Consider the following 18,663-nt stretch of genomic DNA (forward strand, 5'->3'; position numbering starts at 1 on the left):
CACCATCCAACCTGACAGAACTGGAGAGGATCTGCAAGGAAGAATGGCAGAGGATCCCCAAATCCAGGTGTGAAAAACTTGTTGCATCATTCCCAAGAAGACTCATGGCTGTACTAGCTCAAAAGGCTGCTTCTACTCAATACTGAGCAAAGGGTCTGAATACTTATGACCGTGTGATATTTCAGTTTTTCTTTTTTAATAAATTTGCAAAAATTTCTACATTTCTGTTTTTTTTCTGTCAAGATAGGGTGCTGAGTGTACATTAATGAGAAATAAAATGAACTTTTTTGATTTTAGCAAATGGCTGCAATGAAACAAAGAGTGAAAAATTTAAAGGCGTCTGAATACTTTCCGTACCCACTGTATATATATATATATATATATATATATATATATATATATATATACATCACAACTATTAAATAGTGACTGAAATGCAGCCCAATAACACTATATGTTAATCAGCAGTATCTTTTGAGCCATTTTGAGGCTTGTGTGCTGCACTGCCAAACCACTGATTTTAGAACTGCAATGGTATTTGAGAAAATCACCATACAAGTGAGGTTCTTGTCACTATGTTCTTTGTGTCCTCCCTCCTTATGTTACCCAGAAATCATCACTCCTCTGCAATCACAGGCATCTTCCAATTACAGTGCCTTTGAAAATCACTCATCCATCCCTTAGAAGTCTCCCCGTTTTGTTGCTTTTCAATATTTAATAATGGTCAGTTTAATCTGGCTTTTTTCAAAGGGATTTTTATAGAAGACTCTTTCATGTCAAAGTGAAGACTGGATTCTACAGAGTAAAGTCAATAATTACAGAAAAAAAAATTTCAGTAAAGACAAAAGACAAAAGTTTATTGAAAAACATAAGTTAGGGAATGGCTACAAGAAAATGTTCAAGTGACTGAACATCCCTTGCAATACCATTAAATCCACTGCCAGGAAATAAAAGGGGACGTGTACATCTGCCTAGATCAGGCCATCCTCAAAAACTCAGTGATGATGATGCAACAAAGATGCTAGTCAGTCCTCCAAGACACTATGAGTCCTCTGAACAAGGCACAAGCTTCAGAAGTTGAGTTGACAGATTGACTGGTAAAGACCAGACAACAGTTGTTCTTTTGCACAACGTTTTACAAGAAACTAGCAGAGAGAATGCCACTGTTAAGAAAAGCTCATAAATTAATCCTGACAAGAGTCTGCCAGGAAATACGTAGAAGATTATGAATTCAACTGAACAAAGCTTGGTGGTCACAGCATCACAATGTTGATGTGCTTCTCAGCAGCCCCGGAAGGCTTGCCAATGTAGAGGGCAAAATGACTGATGCAAAGTATAGGGAAAACCTGGAGTACAACCTGATAATGTCACCAGAAGAGCTGTGAATTGGGAAAAGACAGTTGCCCAAAGTATACAGCCAAAGCTACATAGAAATGGTTTGAAGACAACAAAATGGATATTTTGGAGTGGCCAGAAGAGCCAAGACCAACTGAGAATCTGTGACTTACCTTGAAAAGGGCTGTTCACTCATGATCCCCTTGCAAATTAAAGGAGCCTCAGTAGTTTTGCAAAAAAGGTTGGGGTCAAAATGCAGTGTCCAGATGTGCAAGGTCGATAAAGGCCTAACCATTCAGGCTCAGTGCTGTAACTGTGGCCAAAGGTACACTACCATTCAAAAGTTTGGGGTCACTCAGGCAATTTCATGTTTTCCATGAAAACTCACACTTTTATCCATGTGCTAACATAACTGCACAAGGGTTTTCTAATCATCAGTTAGCCTTTCAACACCATTAACTAACACAATGTAGCATTAGAACACAGGAGTGATGGTTGCTGGAAATGTTCCTCTGTACCCCTATGGAGATATTCCATTAAAAATCAGCTGTTTCCAGCTACAATAGTCATTTACCACATTAACAATGTCTACACTGGATTTATGATTCCTTTAATGTTATCTTCACTGAGCAAAATGCTTTCCTTTCAAAAATAAGGACATCTCTAAGTAACCCCAAACTTTTGAATGGCAGTGTGCAGCTACTGAATACTGACTTGAAGCAGGTGAACACATACAGTACAAGCAATCATTTTAAATTCAGTATTTTTAATGAATTGATATTACCTCTTAGATTTTTTTTTTTTTTTACTTTGACGTGAAGTCTGAATGAGTCTGTTTAGTATACTCTTTCAAAAAAGCCAATTTATACCGACCATGATTCAACACTGAAAAGCAATAAAAGGGAAAAACTTCCACGGGAGTGAACACAGGTATTGTACTTAAATGGATGTCGAAGACAAGAAATTCAAGTGAGCGAATCAGAGAGAAACGTTAGGATGATCAAAGCTGCTATATTCAGCTACAGTTATGTGTAAATTGATCGTTCAGAGCAACAGAATAACTTTCTTATTTTTCTTGCTCTAAGTCTCATTCACGTCCGGTCAGCTGCCATACAGTCGACTGCTCTTCGTCCACCACTCACTGAACAGAGTAGATACAGAAAGAGGCGTGCCATATTCAGCAGCTGCAGATACAAGAACAGTCTGTTCAGAACAGGGCTCACACAGTCGTGGTAATGAATTATCTGTGCAGTATTATGAGCTGAAACCTGAAAGACACATTCTGGGGACACACTAGACTTACAATAACAACTAAAAAAGAGGTATTACAATGGACCTTTAGTCAGCCAGACTTCAGTTTCAATTGTCTTGCAGAAACTAGTTAATTCGACTTAACAGTACAATAAATCCTCTTAGTTGATCATGTCAGTAGTCACTGCCAATTTGTCAGATTTCCTGGTTCATTAAATCACATTTCATACTTACATTCATCAAAATTTCTTTCAGTTGTCATAACCTGAACTCTAAGATTGATTTCCAATCCACACATTGGTGGATTGTGGACTGGTTACCTGTCAGGCTCTACCATTTCTGTTTGCATGTTTCTGACAGAAGGACTGGTGGAAGTGATTGCAGGGGAGTGAGACGGCAACCATGACATGTCTATGTAACTTGCAGGGTTAATATCTGATTTCACCTCAGCATTGCTCTGCAGTTGGAGCTGTTCCCCATTGTCACGATGTTACGTCTTTTCCTAATTCTTTTTACAAGAATCACATTTGTTTGTATCAAGTAAGTGATCTCGGTACTCAGTAAGATGTGTTAGTCAAACTACTTTTTGATGGCCACTGAATTTGACAGATATTCATGTTACACAGCAGAATCATCTTCTCATCCTTGTGGCTTTTCCTTTCAGAGCCACAGCGAATCGTCTCCTTCCATCTAACCCTATCCTCTGCATCCTCTTCTCTCACCAACTAACTCATGTCCCCTTTCACTAGATCTATAAACCTCCTCTGTGGTCTTCCTCTAGGCCTCCTTCCTGGCAGTTCAAAACTCAGCATCCTTCTACAGATATATCTGTCCTCTGTACATGTCCAAACCATCCCAGTCTATCCTTTATGGCTTCATCTCCAAAACATCAAACATGCACTGTTCCTCTGATGTGCTTATTCGTGATCCTATCCATTCTAGTAACTCCCAAAGAGACCCTAAATATTTTAGTCTCTGATACCTCCAGCTCTGCCTCCTGTCTTTTCCTCTGTGTCACTGTCTCTAAACCAGATGACATCCCTGGTCTCACCACCGTTTTCTACACCTTTCCTTTCATTCCAGCTGATACTCTTTTATCACACCTGACACTTTTCTCCACCCGTTCCAACCTGCTTGCTTCTTCACCTCTTTTCCACACTCTTCATTACCCTGGACTGTGGACCCTAAGTCCTTAAAATTATCCACCTTTTTTTTTTATCTCTACTTCCTGTAACCTCACCCTTCCACTAAGGTCCCTCTCATTCACACACATGTATTCTGTCTTGCTGCAACTAACCTTAATTCCTCTCCTTTCCAGGACATACCTCCACCTCTCTAGATTTTCCTCCACCTGCTCCCTGCTCTCACTACAGATCACAATGTCATCTGCAAACATCATAGTCCATGGGGATTCCTGTCTGACCTCATCTTTCAGCCTGTCCATCACTATAGTGAACAAGAAAGGCTCAGAGCTGATCCTTGATGCAGTCCCACCTCCACCTTCAACTCATCAGTCACACCCACAGCACACCTCACCACTGTCTTACAGTGTACCACAGCAGAATAATTCCATTTACAGCCACAAGCAGTGATAATCAGGCCTTCCAACCTTTGTACATAACAGAGTGCAGCACAGCAGAGGGAATTTATTACAATGATGTAGATTTTTTCAGACCAGGATTCCTATCAGATGTTGCACAAACTAGTTAAACATCACTTTCTGTGTCTACTACGTAGCATTAGAAAGCAACCATCACTTAAAAGTTGTGTAGGTGTATATCAGGCACCATAGACATCACAGAACACACCCTGTGAATTTCATATTAATCAGATGATGTTTGTCTGACACGGCTCACTTCCTGTTGGCAGTAAGTAGCGCTATGAGACTCAGTATTGACATTTATATGTGTTTATGTCTCGGCTCTTATCAAGCATGAGAAATTTATGGCAGATTAGTTAATGCACTTTCACTTTACAACAACTTTCTGGTTGTGAAACACATTGTTGAAATTTGCTGAGTTGCCATGACAATGACTGAAAAGAAAAGTTACAATTTTAACATCTCTGTGTTTGAAAGATCTTAAGATGACACCACCTAACTTGAAATTGCTGAGGTTGACTCTCACTGAGTTTCAGTACAATAGTTGCAAATGGCAAAACTGTTGAAAGACATAGCAGCACTCATTCAAAATGGCCGATTTGCTATGGGACTTAGGGTATGTGTTGACATGCACCCAACAGTTAGCCTCGAGGCAATTTTGAACACATTCATATTCCTAAGTGGAATGAATGTTAAACTTTCTTTTTGTCACCCACATATGTTCATGCTGTTATACTTTGCTGTTATCATTAAATCTGTGCAGCACCAGAGACATTACTAAAAGTTATACTTACTGATTATGTTACAGTATTGTAACTTGTGATGTCACGGTGAGTAACGTTTTTACTCCGTCAAGGAACATGGTGGAATTATGGGACTATTGGCGTTGGGTTATCTGTCTGTTTGTCTGTCTGTTAACATTAGTCATAACTGGACTAAAATTTTCGATTTGAGTTCAAGTGAGCAAAGCCATACACCATCCTAACTTAGCATGGGGTCACAGTAGGGGAATTTATCTTGGAGACTGAGAGACGAACACAAAGCATTGAAGTCTAACAAGACAGCTCAAAATGGACAAATCACCAAAGGAGCACAGGAGCTCAAAGCCCAACAGAGATGTAAGATACACAGAGGTATAGGTCACAAGAGATTAAGAGAGAGAAGAGTGCATCGCTCTTTAAAATATCTCCCTCTGGACCAAAGACAAATTGGGCTATGCTCTCACCTCAGTGGCCCCCAAGTCCCCATTTCTCTCTGCGGAGGAAACCAGTGTCTCTCAAGCATTAAAGTGGAAAAACCAACGCCACTGCAAGAATTTAATGAGGAGAGCTCTGCACTGGTCTCTGCTCAGTGTGTGACACAACACTTCTTGGCATGTAGTGATTTTCTCTCTTCTTTATTCACTGCTTTTATTCCTACTGCCTCCACTGAGGAATGAAGCGGATACCCAGGCTTGAAACCAGCCCAGGCTCATTCGGTCCTCAGTGGTGGTATGCAAGAATACCACTGTGAAAATAGCCCTGTATTACATGCTTTGCCAAATCTCAATGTCCCAATAATGTAAAATGCCATTTCAAAAGAGTCTCCTGTATACAAGGCTAAAAATGAATACTCACTCATCCTCAAGTTTTTATTTGTGATGCCATGCTTGGTAATGTCTTAAGGCTCATTCAGTCCTTTCGTGTACTTACAATTTCCATAATTCCTAATGTGTAAAATTAAAAACTAACCATTTTTACTATGTTAAAATTACAGGTCCCTCAGTGGGAACTCTACGTAACAAAAGTTTGTACTGAGATTCTCTTTTGTTTTTTTCCAGTATTTCCAGTTCTATTTCTAATGGCAGACCCAATCAACCTCTGCATGGAGGATACACATTTCTCAAAAGCTTTTCTGCCATTCTTTTAGAAATTACTCTTTTCAGCTGCACTTCGTTGGAGACTTGTTGCTCCACCTTTCTCTTTGAAATACCCAAAAGATGGTCTGTAGCATTCTAGACAGTCTGATATATTTGGCTCGGTCAGAGTTTGTCCCATTTTTTTTTTCTTCATTAGAAACTGTATAGTTTTTGCAGCGTGTTTTGGATTGTTCCTATGCTGGGATATTCCTTTTCAATGGACCTTTGCAGACTGGGAGTAATCCTGTGAGCCATTATTTTGGTATATACACAGGCATTCATGGTGCTTATTATTATTGTCATTGTCTTTGTACACCCATGCAGGTCCAAATCATCACACTCCCACCTTTTGCTTCACTGTTGGAACTATGCATTCACTGTGGTAATTCTGACCTGTTTCACACCAAACATGCTGGATCCTTTCTGAGCCAAACAAATGCATCTTGGTCACATGTTACCAAAATTCATTAGGTTTCCCTTCATGTTCTTCGGTTCAGTCTTGCAGGCTTGTGTCAAGGAGCAAGCAAGGATTTTGTTGTATTTTTGTTTTTGTTTCTTGGACACTGCCCATAGAGGTTGATGTTGGCCAGTGTCCTTCACACTGTCACCAATCCTCAGATTTTAAGTGATAACATTTGATTGAACATTTAAAGCACATCTGTTCTTACCCATCTGTTTTTCAGAGCTAGACTGTGAAATCAGTACACTGTCTGTCCATGGCATCTGTTCTATACCTTCTGATTACTGTACAGCTATGTTTCGACTGATTTTTAGTTGGTCACTGCTCTTGGTCCTGTATTAATATTTGTGAAGTCTCACAATTGAACTTCAAAAATTATCTATATGTGTTATGCTTTTTCTACTTACATATATTATGTATATTCTACTTGTATTTCTCATAGTGACAAAACAGTTCTAAGGGTTAAAGTTTTTTTTTTTTTTTTTTAATCCTGTGTTTAAAATGTGTGAACATCTTGCTTGTGTCACTGCACTCCAGGAGCCCAGAGCTCAATAATTAACCTTCTGAGAAAAGTATTATTATCCCTGATGGGACTGATGGGCAGAACGAGAAAAATGTGACAAAGGCTGTAAATAGCCCCAATTGGTTTTCCTCTTAGGGTTTGTATCAAAGCCAATCTTAGCCATTAATCTTCATAAAAGGGTAATATCATATTAATTCCCTCATTAACAGCTAGCTTTTAGTTCCCATAACACCTTGCATCTTGATGCTGATTTTGTGATTCATCCTAACTCCTAATTTTCATTGCTTGATTCATTTATGACTTTTACTGCCAAAGCTGCTTTGTGAGCACTTAAAACTATAAAAAATAAGTTATCTTTTTTCTATTCTGAAATATATGATTTACTTAGTCAGTTTGAGCAGCAGGTACAGTGTATTCAGAATACTAATCCATGGTTATAGGACTGAGTCAATGAGAGCAAATGGATCCAAGCAAGTAAAAAAAGAAATGATAAAATTAAAACAAAGAAGGTGAAAAACAGGAGATGAAAACAGATCAAAAGAATGGAAAGAATGAGATTTAAAAAAGGGAACATAAGGTAAGAATGAAAATATGAAATATGTAATGTTTCTAAGTGCAAAAAAGGTAGAAATAATGCACTGCTGCTTAAGAAATAAAGAATAAATAGGATGAGCAGAAAAAAGGAAGAAGGGAAAGACAGAATAAGGATAAAGGGAGATGAAATGAAAATAGCTAGATAAAAGAAAAAAGAAAAGAGGAGAGAATGGAAAGATGAGAAATACTACAAAAAGAGAATGAAACTTGAAAGACAAATAAGAGAGCAAGAAGGGTAGCAAAATGAAGCTAAAAGATAAAAAGGCCAGATAAAAAGTTGAGAAAGGGAAGAAAACAAAGCAGAGCAAAAAATGAAATAAAAAGCAGCCAAAAGGACAAGCTAAGAAGCTGAGAAAAAGAAGAGAAACTGACGCTTACTAAGCTGTTAAGTAAAACATGAGGACTGTCATCTAACTGAGACACTAAATATCATAGTAAGATGGTGACACTTGTTCCACCTTTCTCAGAGAAAAGGCAGCTGCTTCCATTCCACTGTCAGCATGAATGACTGATGGAAGTCCAGTGAAGTGCATTTCACCATTCAAAATGAGAAACCATTCTAGGAAATGGCAGGAATACCCATCTACACCTTTCACTGCCGTATTGGAAAGCTGTCAGTGCTCCGGAGTGAATGGCCACCTATCCAGCCTGACAAAAGAACACAAGATGTCTGAAAGTCCTGACATGTGGCAAGGTAGCTGGGGGGGAGGAAGGGGGAAGACGGACCTGTGGCCTAAAGAACCACCACCTGGCAAACGTCAGTCTGTCAACAATATCTCGTCAATTTGCATCTTGCAGCTTCCAAAATGACTAGCGGTGTCGCAAGTTTCAATCTAGGGGGTGAGCTCTCTCTTTCTCTTTCACCATATCCATTTGTTTCCCTATCTCATTTCCTTCTCTCCTCACCTCCCAGCGTTTGTTTGGCGTCGCCATCAGTTAGACTCCTCAACCTCCATCCCGGCCGACAGCCTGTCAGTCTAAGCTCTTTTTAACACAGAGCAGCCCTGCACAGTGACACAGAAGCTCCTCTGGCATCGCGCTTAGCAAAATGGGAAAAAGGGCTTGGCTGTGTATACCTCTCCACTCTCATCAGCATCTCATGCTGCCTCTGTCTTTCTTTTTCGCGTTGGTTTTCTGCTCTGTGTGCAGTGCTTCTGCATGCATGCAACCACAGCCTGCCAGGGTGTCTTACAGGATTCACTGGTTTACCAAGAGGGAGCAGAAATAAAAAGGAGACAAGTGCACAGGCTTTTCTGTTAGATTTATATTAAACTAATATTTTCCTCGATGTTGCTGTTGCCTATAGGGTTGGGTAATGCTTGAAGTGTTTTATTATTAAAATCAGCATGCATTTTGAAATTAGTGTTAATTTAAACATCTCAGTATATTAATATTTTTATCTTAAATACTATCCATCCATCATCTACACACCGCGTAGCCCTCACTAGGTCGTGGGGGGCTGGAATCTATCCCAGGTGACTGAGGGTGAAGGCAGGGGACACCTGGACAGGTAACAGTCTATCACAGGGCTACATACAGAGACAAACAATCACACCCACGTTCACATCTACGGACAGTTTAGAATCACCAATTAACCTCAGCATGTTTTTGGACTGAACCTGGTGAGAACCCACACAGAAAGATCCCAGGTCAGGGACATGAAGCAGGATCTTCTAGCTGTGAGGCAACAGTGTCAACATTACACGCTGTCTCTTCTTTCAATTTATCACCTGATGAGACAAAGCTACAGTTATCATTAACTATTTTGGTTTTACAGAATGAAACTTAATTTACACTCTTGTGTCGAGCAAAGACTGTGCACAAAAGATGCACGTAGTAATTGTCATGCTTTTGTTTGTAGACTGCCATTCTGAAACCCCCATTTTGGTATTTGGCATTTGGACATTGCCATTGTTTGCATTTGAAACCAGACATGATGAGCAAGAGGTAGAGCTGAATAAGAATCAGAGGACACTACACATGTCCATACAGTAGCAGCCAAAATGTAATCCCCTGCTTGTTGTTAGAAAGAATGTGATTTTAAAACACTTCCTCAATGGCTTCACTTTTCAGAGCTGCAGGTTGTCTGTCTTTATTATACAGGCCATGGTTTCCAGCAGCAGCCACAGCTGTACACTACATGCCCAGTTGTAGCTGGTGAATGAAGTAAGTATGTGACAAACAATAGATTCAGGTAAGTTATTCAGAAGATGGTGGAGTCCGAAAGGCTAAAAGCAAAAAGGAGTGTGATTAGTAGATATTTATGCTTTTGGTGGACAGAAACATGACTCAGAGTGAATGCCGATGTGCAGCAACTTGCAACAAAAGTGAAAGTTTGAACCTAATATTTTTGTATCTCAAAGAGGTGAAAAACTCAGTTGAGCAGCTTCATTTTTTGGCAAATTTCCTACATATTGTTTAATTGCAGGGTTTGTGAAGGATTTTTAGGCCTTAGTCAAATACCTGTATTTGGTTTAAAAAAAAAAAAAAGACACTGCCAGCTTTAGGCGATTTTAAATACTCTGCATTACAAACCTACTTTAGTGGCCACCAATGAGATATTGGTTTACTAATCACCCTTGTTTCCTAGCTGAGAAATATGGACATATTCATCGATGCATACAATTTCTGTTTCTGGCAAAGTAGTGTGTTCTGTTACTGTTTTTGTCTCCAGACTTAGCACCTGGAGTTATGGTGGAAATATCCAGCTTCAAAGTATGTTTGATGCTGGATTTAGGCTTTTTCCAAGAGCATTAGTTAGACGCATGCTGGCGATAAAGGCAGGAGAAACAGAACATATGGCAGCTAACACAAAACCCTGCCAGAAGCAAACGTAACTCAGTAAAGCAGAAAGAACAGAGTGAGAAATGTGGGGAGAGATGGCAGAGAAGGATGTTGTTAGAAAGCAGCTCCAACAAACTGGACTGAGTTACTATTTATAAGGTCTCTCCAAAAAATGGTAGGGGAACACATCCTCCTCTTCTCTAAATAATAGGACAGCTGACTTGATTAAAACAATGAAACAATGGAGAGGGAGGGGAAATGATAAAAGTGAAATCCTTGTGCTTCTTGAAGAGCATATCTTATTCTCAGCAGCCCATTTAGTCTGAAAACAACAATAGCAGCAACCATAGGGAAGACAGCTCCATGATGCTCCCAGTATGCTTTATTTCCAAGCTGCACTATGAGGCATCGAGCTTATAAGGTGCAGAGAAGAAGAAAAAAAACGGAAAACAGATGAAAAAACTAACAGGCAGCTGAGCAGAGACACTAATCGAGAAACAAAATAGATAATGCTCCATGCTCTACTACACTCATGATATTCTTGAGATATCATTAGCACCTCTGCACTTCATATCACCATTCCTATTGTTATCATTATCAGACAAATTTATCTTTGGTTTCCCCCTTGTGCAAAATAAAGAATCATTTCCTGCTAAAAATCAATAGCACAATAGAATGGATGTTTTTCTTTTATCCTCATTTATCTGGCTCCCACTCGCTCCCCCTCTCTCAAGCAACTACATCCAAATGACAAGGCGACAGCTACCAAAGCGGCATCCCACATGGATAACTGCCTGATGCATCTCACACCTCCGCTGCATCTAAAATACATACACACAAACACAGCACAGCATCTTTTCATCAATCTATTAAGGAAAGGCGGGGTGATGCCGCCAGGCTCCATAGCTGACTGATAAAGTGACCTGTGAGCATTTCTCTGGCCACAGCAGACGCCAGATAATCGCTCAGTGAGCACTGAGATGATGATGATGATGATGATATTGTTGACAACGAAAGGCCACGAAGCATATCCAATCTCTTTTCTAAATGTCAACCCTCTCCCCATATCGCTTCAACAAAAAAGCTTACAGAAAAGTTTTGGGGACACAAACGCCTGCTTAGAATGATAAACAAACTCACTTGTGTCATTTGTCTCTGGATTTAACATGCGTATGTGCATAAACTTTCTCACAGAAGACAAAGGGAGGGTGAATTAGGGCGTTTGTGGAAGTGAAAAGATGTGCTAGCTCATGCGCTTGTTGTGAGATTACAATGACTGTTCTGTTGTTGCTCCGAGCCAGGAGCGACAAGGCCCATTTATTTCATGCGACAGAGTGAAGGCCAAACATCTCTTTCTTCCCCAATCTCTTCTGTCTTCCTTCTTGTTTCTTCTCCCTGTCCTTAGTGTGTTTGGTTAACCCAGGGCTGAAGTGCAGTGCAGTGACAGGAGCGTGATGCCTCAACGCTGACACCACACGCTGCAGACGGAAAAGGAAAAGTGATGCTCTGTGTCAGCCGCCGGACGCCCTGCAGTGATGTCCAGGGCTGATAAATAAATAAATAAATAAACAAACAAAAACCAACAAAAAAGCAGATGTTTGTGTGGCTGCAAACTGGCTATTATGTGGGCAACTGGGGGTGTGTTGGCAGCAGTCAGGTCACTTGTGCAGACACAACAGGACTGCACAAATTTACTGTATTTCTGACAGCATTTGGCAGATGTTGTTGCTATGCAGCCAGGCATGACATTATTAGGGTGGACTCCCGAGTAAACAATATACTCTACCCCTCAAAAGCTAAGAGGATAAAGAGCTTACAACGCTGTTCCAACACTGCAGGTTGGAGATGAGGCCATAATTATGGGAGTCACAGATCTCCCAGCTGAGGAAGTCATGGGAAGAAGCTTCAAAGCTGAACTGTGTCCCTGATGAACCAACGGACAAATACAGGATCTCATGTACATGATATGAAATCAATCAGTGACCTCTTTTTCAGGCAGATTCTACTTGTTTTTCCTTTAAGTTTTGTAAGTTCATATGGTGGGTACATTTCTGATTAACAATCTTATTCATATCTCACTGAGGCTGGTCATACAAGTGAACCGGACAAAATTAAAGTCTTAAAATCATAGCACGTTTATCTGAAGTCAAAGATTCATTTCATAGTTTGATCACAAGAGCAGACAATGACATACTTACATGAAGCAAATAAAAGCTGTATTTATAGGATACAGCAGCACAATTATCGTGATAAAAATCTGAATCTGAGTATAGAATAGAATAGAATAGATTTATTGTCATCATACATGGGGGCATGACAACAAAAACATAAAGACACAGGGAGCCGAGAGCCACTGCCTCCTACACGCCACTCATCTCTTTATCATTACACTAAAAACGTTTAGTCAACTTTAACTGGAACAGAAAAATCACAATACAATTTGTCTAATAAATACTGTCTATCTTTATGTTTCTTGATGTGATGTTATAAATATTATATATATGTGTGTGTGTGTGTGTGTGTGTGTGTGTGTGTGTGTGTGTGTGTGTGTGTGTGTGTGTGTGTGTGTGTGTAAAATTTTAGGGCTGCACAAAACTAACTAACCTACATGTGCAAGTATTTCTGGACTCAGATACATTTCCAACACAGTACAAATCTTTGGCAATCTTAAGAAAAAATGTCACCCATTATCGCAGAGGTCCAGAGAATCACATATTATTATAAATTCCTCAGATGCTGACTTTACTACTGTTTTTTTTTTTTTTTTTTTAATTGATTTTGCACCATCAGCCACCACTGTAATCAACATCTACAATACCATTCAGAAGTATGGGGTCACTTAGAAATGTCCTTATTTTTGAAAGAAAAGCATTTTTTTTTCCAATGAAGATAACATTAAATGAATGATAAATCCAGTGTAGACATTGTTAATGTGGTAAATGACTATTGTAGCTGGAAACAGCTGATTTTTAATGGAATATCTCCATAGAGGTACAGAGGAACATTTCCAGCAACCATCACTCCTGTGTTCTAATGCTACATTGTGTTAGCTAATGGTGTTGAAAGGCTCATTGATGATTAGAAAACCCTTGTGCAGTTATGTTAGCACATGGATAAAAGTGGGAGTTTTCATGGAAAACATGGAATTGTCTGGGTGACCCCAAACTTTTGAACAGCATTGTACATGTGGCCCATGGGTGACATATTTTCAACGGAAAGTCGATTTTGCGTTTCCTCATACTTTTCCAACCCTATCTTCCAGCTGAGAGCCTTATTATTAGAAAAGCAGAGCAGGCTTGAAGTGAGGAGAGCAGTGCTGAGAGCCTGCAGATGATGGTACCCAGCAGGAGAGAAGCACACTCATCTCTGTTTCTACATCATCTGCCAGCCGTTCTACATGAACCAGCCGCCTTGGGCTCGCTTGAAGCCGGTATCATGACAGCATGCAGTCAGGCTGTGGGGGGGAGGAGTGAAGAAAGGGTCAACTAGAGACAGGTAAAAGAGAGGCTGGGAAAGAAAGACAGACAGATTATGAATGTGTCATGTTCTGGGCCCTTCGGTGATGATACCCACTTCTTCTGACATTCATCATGTCACAAAAGCATCACCAACTGAGAAAAACTGAAAATCCAAAATCCATCCATCTGTACTTGTCCAAAGCAGAGCTTATGTTTCACTTTTGGTAGATTTTTTTTTTTCCCCACTGAAGTGACGTTTTTAAGATTTGTGTTTTAATATTTATCTTTAAAAAGGGAACGTGACAAGCAGCTGCATTTGATGTGTTTAATGAATGCCGTCATCTGTACAGTATCAATTGACTTTTTTTTTTTTTTTTTTTTTTTTACTGTTGATGATGCTTTATATTTATCTACTGGGTTTATTAAGCTTTCTGTCAATGAACTAAAACAAGAGATTTGTGTTTATCTTTATTATTTGGCTTGTGAAAAGCAACTATGTTGTTGAGCTATACAAGTAGTCCTTGAGTTTCCCTGTTTTGTCACATCTAAATTCTCAATCTGTGGGTCAAATTGTCTTTCTATCCCTCCATCCGTCACTACCTTCCATCTCTCACAGCAGCTCTCTTTTACTTCTCGGCTCACTTGACTCAATTTCTCTCCAGGTTTGTGATGAGATGGAATACAAGATGAAAAATAGAGCAGATCGAGGCACAACAAAAACCCCTCAGTGTTAAGCAAGAGTTCTCTTTTCAGAACTGCAAGTCACCCTGTCGGTCCAGTTTATGAATACTGGCATGAAACAGGGATTATTTTTATCAGGCTACAGTACAGCGTTATAAATTGATTCCTGACTTTCGCCCACTTTCATTCTGTGTGTGCATGTATGTGTGTGTGTGTTCTATGACATTTCGTAAGACTGATAAGACGTATAGGAGCTAATCTCAACAAGCTGAAAACTAGGCTAATACTGTCAAATGAACCAGCTCTGAAAATGTGCCTCATCTATAGACAGCGACAGGATTTCATAAAAGCTTGATGAATTTTACCAGTGAAGTGGCTCATCAGGCTGGGGATTGGGGAGCAGTAAAAGTCAACTATGTGATAGAATATAGTGGAGTCAGTAATTCCCTCCTCACGTTACCACTAAGACAGAATTTGTGAAGCTTACTTTGCTCACCCGATCTGTTAGCAGTTTGATCACTATAATATCAGAAACGGGTCATGACACAGCATTTGTACAGGGTCAGTGATTTTCTCTGATCATAATGCAAAAGGTTACACTTTAATGAGTAATTTACTGACCTTACAAGCTGAATTACATTTCTGAGCTGATCTGATTTCTCTGGCAAACTGTGAATACCTCATCATCATTCAAGATTTTCATTTCAGGTACATCTCAGGTCTTTAACTGCATCTACCAAAAGCACCATTAGAAATGCCTGAGATGACATTAAAATTCGGTCAGATTATTAAAAAACAACAACAAAAAAACCCGACAATTTACCCTTTTCTTTCCTTCATCCAACCTCTATTAAATATTAGCTACTTCTGGTAGTTTACTTCCGATGACAAAGAGATTCCCAGATGGATTTCCTTTGTCAAATATTACTGTATATGAACAGAATTTATCTGGATTCTTTCAGGCAGGCTGGGTGGTGATGAAGATGAGAATGCCACAACTCCAACATCCAGTGCATGAAGCTCTAGTTGGAATGGCTGGTAAAAGCTTTAGAGACATTTCTACAATCTTTCACAGCTGGAGGAATGGTGGTGTGTATGGACACACTAGTCAAGGTCAAATTTGATTTGTAGGTTGTTTTTTAATTTGATACAACAATGTTCTCTTCATTTAAATCTTTGACTATAACAACAGATAAACCACAGAAAACACATTATTTGATTTTCTGGCATTAGGTCTTGAGGATTTAAATTCTGGAGGCTTTGGATCTCACAGCCTGGGGTCCATGGACCAGGGATTTATCATTTAGCTGTAAGTCTTATGCATGCAAAATGAATGTATGAAATGGTCCAGTTTTTAAATATATAACAGCTGAATATTAGTAATTACCAGTAAGAAAAAGCAAGCATGCAGGTCGTTTCTAACAATTCAAATGTCAGTGCTGGAGTTATGATCATGTTATGATTTGTGAATCCTCTGTGTGGCTCTACATGTCAAACCCAAACCCAGATCCGAGGTCTGCTGTTCCTTCAGCACAGATCTCAGCTGGTATTTTGGGGTATCAAGGTGAAGCGACTTCTCAGTCCTGCTGTCTTGCTTCAGGAGGTGAGATAACAGCTTTGGCGTAAGCGAAGCCGGCTGACAAGGCATCACATCTTCCTCGGTTTTTTCTATCCATATCCCCACCCTAGCTGCCACCGTACCCTTCTGCTGCTCCTCTGAAGGCTTTGCAGCCAGCTGGGTTTTCGCTTATTCACTTTGATTGCCATGTAAAGTCGGGAAATGAACGCTAAATTGGAGCGCTAAAAAAGCAGGTCTGAGGAACACCGGCATTTATAAGAGGGAGCAATTGGCTCATATGATAAAGTTGTGCTTTGTCTGGGGGTGCAGGGTTCAAACAGGTTACTCAGCTGAATAATAACTATTCCACTAACTGCTTTATGTATATCCATAGTTTCCACTTAACGTGCCGCTCCCTGAGAAGCGCGTCAGGCCAGACGACACAAATATTCTCACAGTGACCCGTTACAGGATTTTCAGAAAAGGAACTGGGGTTTATTCCATCAGCTTATCGTGGATGTACCACAGTGGTAACTGCATTCCATTAGCAACCAAAAAAGCCCTGTGGTTGACTTGAAAGGAGATGAAACTTACCAGGATGACACTCGGCCCAAATGAACAGGAGGGCTGACGAAAGGAGAAAGAAAATCCAGCAGCAGAAACAGCACGGTTGCGGTAGCCTCCACATGGTAGTAATACACACGTCGACATGCAAACAATTAGCAGCAACAACTGTTGAGTTTCCCCTTTTTGCTGTCAAATCTGTGACGCCTGTCCTGCGTAAAAAGCAGCGCCAGAGACGCAGCGCAGACGGAACTGGGCACGATGGAGATGGAGGGCGGATAAATGTAGTCAGAGGTCCAGGAACGCGTCTTTCGATCCTAAAATCCCCTGATATTCCTGGACATGGACATAACAGTGAAATGCTGCTGTGATGGAGAAGCGTGTGCATGCGGCAAGGGGAAAGCGAGCTCAGACACGACGGTCCACACAGCGCGTCGTCGCTCCTGCGGCTGCGGCGGTGATGGCAGCGCGCGTCGCGCACACGGAGAGAGGACAGTCGGAGCTGGTTCTGGTAGTGGCAGTGTAGAGATGCTGGAAGCTTTCCATTCCTCCATCCATCCAGGAAGTGAGCCCAAGTCTGGCAGATACTTTAAAACAGTCTTAGGGAGAGAGAGAGAGAGAGAGAGAGAGAGAGAGAGAGAGAGAGAGAGAGAGAGAGAGAGAGAGAGAGAGAGAAGGGGAGAGACAGAGGGTCATTCCTCTGGATCCTAGCGCCGCCGATTATTGCATGCACAACTGGGAGGTAAGGATGCTGAGATGAGGCACCAGTGTTTAGTCGTTAGCCTTAATTTAGTTCCACATTTCGTTCACTGTTCAAAAATCAACATGTATCTAAAGATGCAGTTTTGGCTCAGGGGTTCATTATAGCAGCTATCTAATCAGAATTGATCACTGGTACTTCATGTAAGACATCCAGATAAAACCCTATGCAAAAGTATGTAAGAAAGCTAAATATAGTACATATTTCATGGTCATAGACAAACTATACATTGACATTTCTATAAATTTTATTTTGGAGGCCAAAGACAACATATGTTTGTCAAGGGTGAGGATATGCAGAGGTCAGAGTTCATGTCCTAATCGCCAGAGGAAATCCCTGTCTGTTAAAAAAAAAAAAAAGAAAACAACTAATAAGTGGTGGGTCACCCTCAGCAGCAACAACTGAAATCGAGCATTTTCTATAACTGGCAGTAAGTCTTTCACATCTCTGTGGAGATAGTTTGGTCCAATCTTCTTTGCAGAATTGTTTTAATTCAGCAACACTGGAGGGTTTTCGAGCATGAACAGCCTTTTTAAAGTCATGCCGCAGCATTTCAATAGGATTCAAGTCCGGACTTTGACTAGGCCACTCCAAAATCTTCATTTTGTCTTTTTAAGCAATTTAGAAGTCGACTTGCTGGTGTGTTTTGGATCGTTGTCCTGCTGTAGAACCAAGTGCGCTTCAGCTTGAGGTCAACAACTGATGGCCAAACATTTTCCATCAGGATTTTCTGGTAAAGAGCAGAATTCATGATTAAACCAATCACAGCAAGTCATCCAGGTCCTGAAGCAGCAAAGCTGCCCCAGACCATCACACTACCACCACCACGTTTGACTGTTGGTATGATGTTCGTTTTTTTCTGAATTACTGTTACTTTTACGCCAGATGTAACGAGACACACACCTTCCAAAAAGTTCAACTTCCGTCTTGTCAGTCGGACCGCTGCACAAAGTCTTCTCCAGCACATACCCAAAGATTCTCAATGGGGCTGAGGCCTGGACTCTGTGGAGGACAATCCATGTGTGAAAATGTTTCATGCTCCCTGATTCACTTATTCACAATATGAGCCCCATGAATCCTGGCATCATCATCTTGGAACATGTCCATGCCATTAGGGAAGAAAAACTCCACTGATGGAAAGACCTGGTCATTCGGTATATTCAGGTAGTCATCTGACCTCGTTCTTTGGAAACGTAAC

At 40.4% G+C, this 18,663-nt stretch overlaps 1 protein-coding gene across 4 annotated transcripts in view; it reads right to left on the minus strand.

Annotated features, from left to right (window-relative positions):
- LOC111578637 (receptor-type tyrosine-protein phosphatase gamma-like) overlaps nt 1-17,309 on the minus strand; it is a 413,908-nt gene extending 396,599 nt beyond the window's left edge. For 2 of the 4 annotated variants that reach the window (XM_055010623.1, XM_055010621.1), the window contains exon 1: nt 16,736-17,308. In XM_055010623.1, coding sequence (XP_054866598.1) covers nt 16,736-17,093 — 358 coding nt within the window. In that variant the 5' untranslated portion in view covers nt 17,094-17,308. Of the gene's footprint in view, nt 1-16,735 lie in introns of all 4 variants that reach the window. The other 2 variants (XR_008601705.1, XM_055010622.1) reach the window with 2 other exon arrangements.
- Nucleotides 17,310-18,663: the final 1,354 nt, after the last annotated feature.

The sequence above is a fragment of the Amphiprion ocellaris genome, chromosome 5, assembly GCF_022539595.1.
Source record: "Amphiprion ocellaris isolate individual 3 ecotype Okinawa chromosome 5, ASM2253959v1, whole genome shotgun sequence".
Classification (NCBI taxonomy): Eukaryota; Metazoa; Chordata; class Actinopteri; family Pomacentridae; genus Amphiprion; species Amphiprion ocellaris.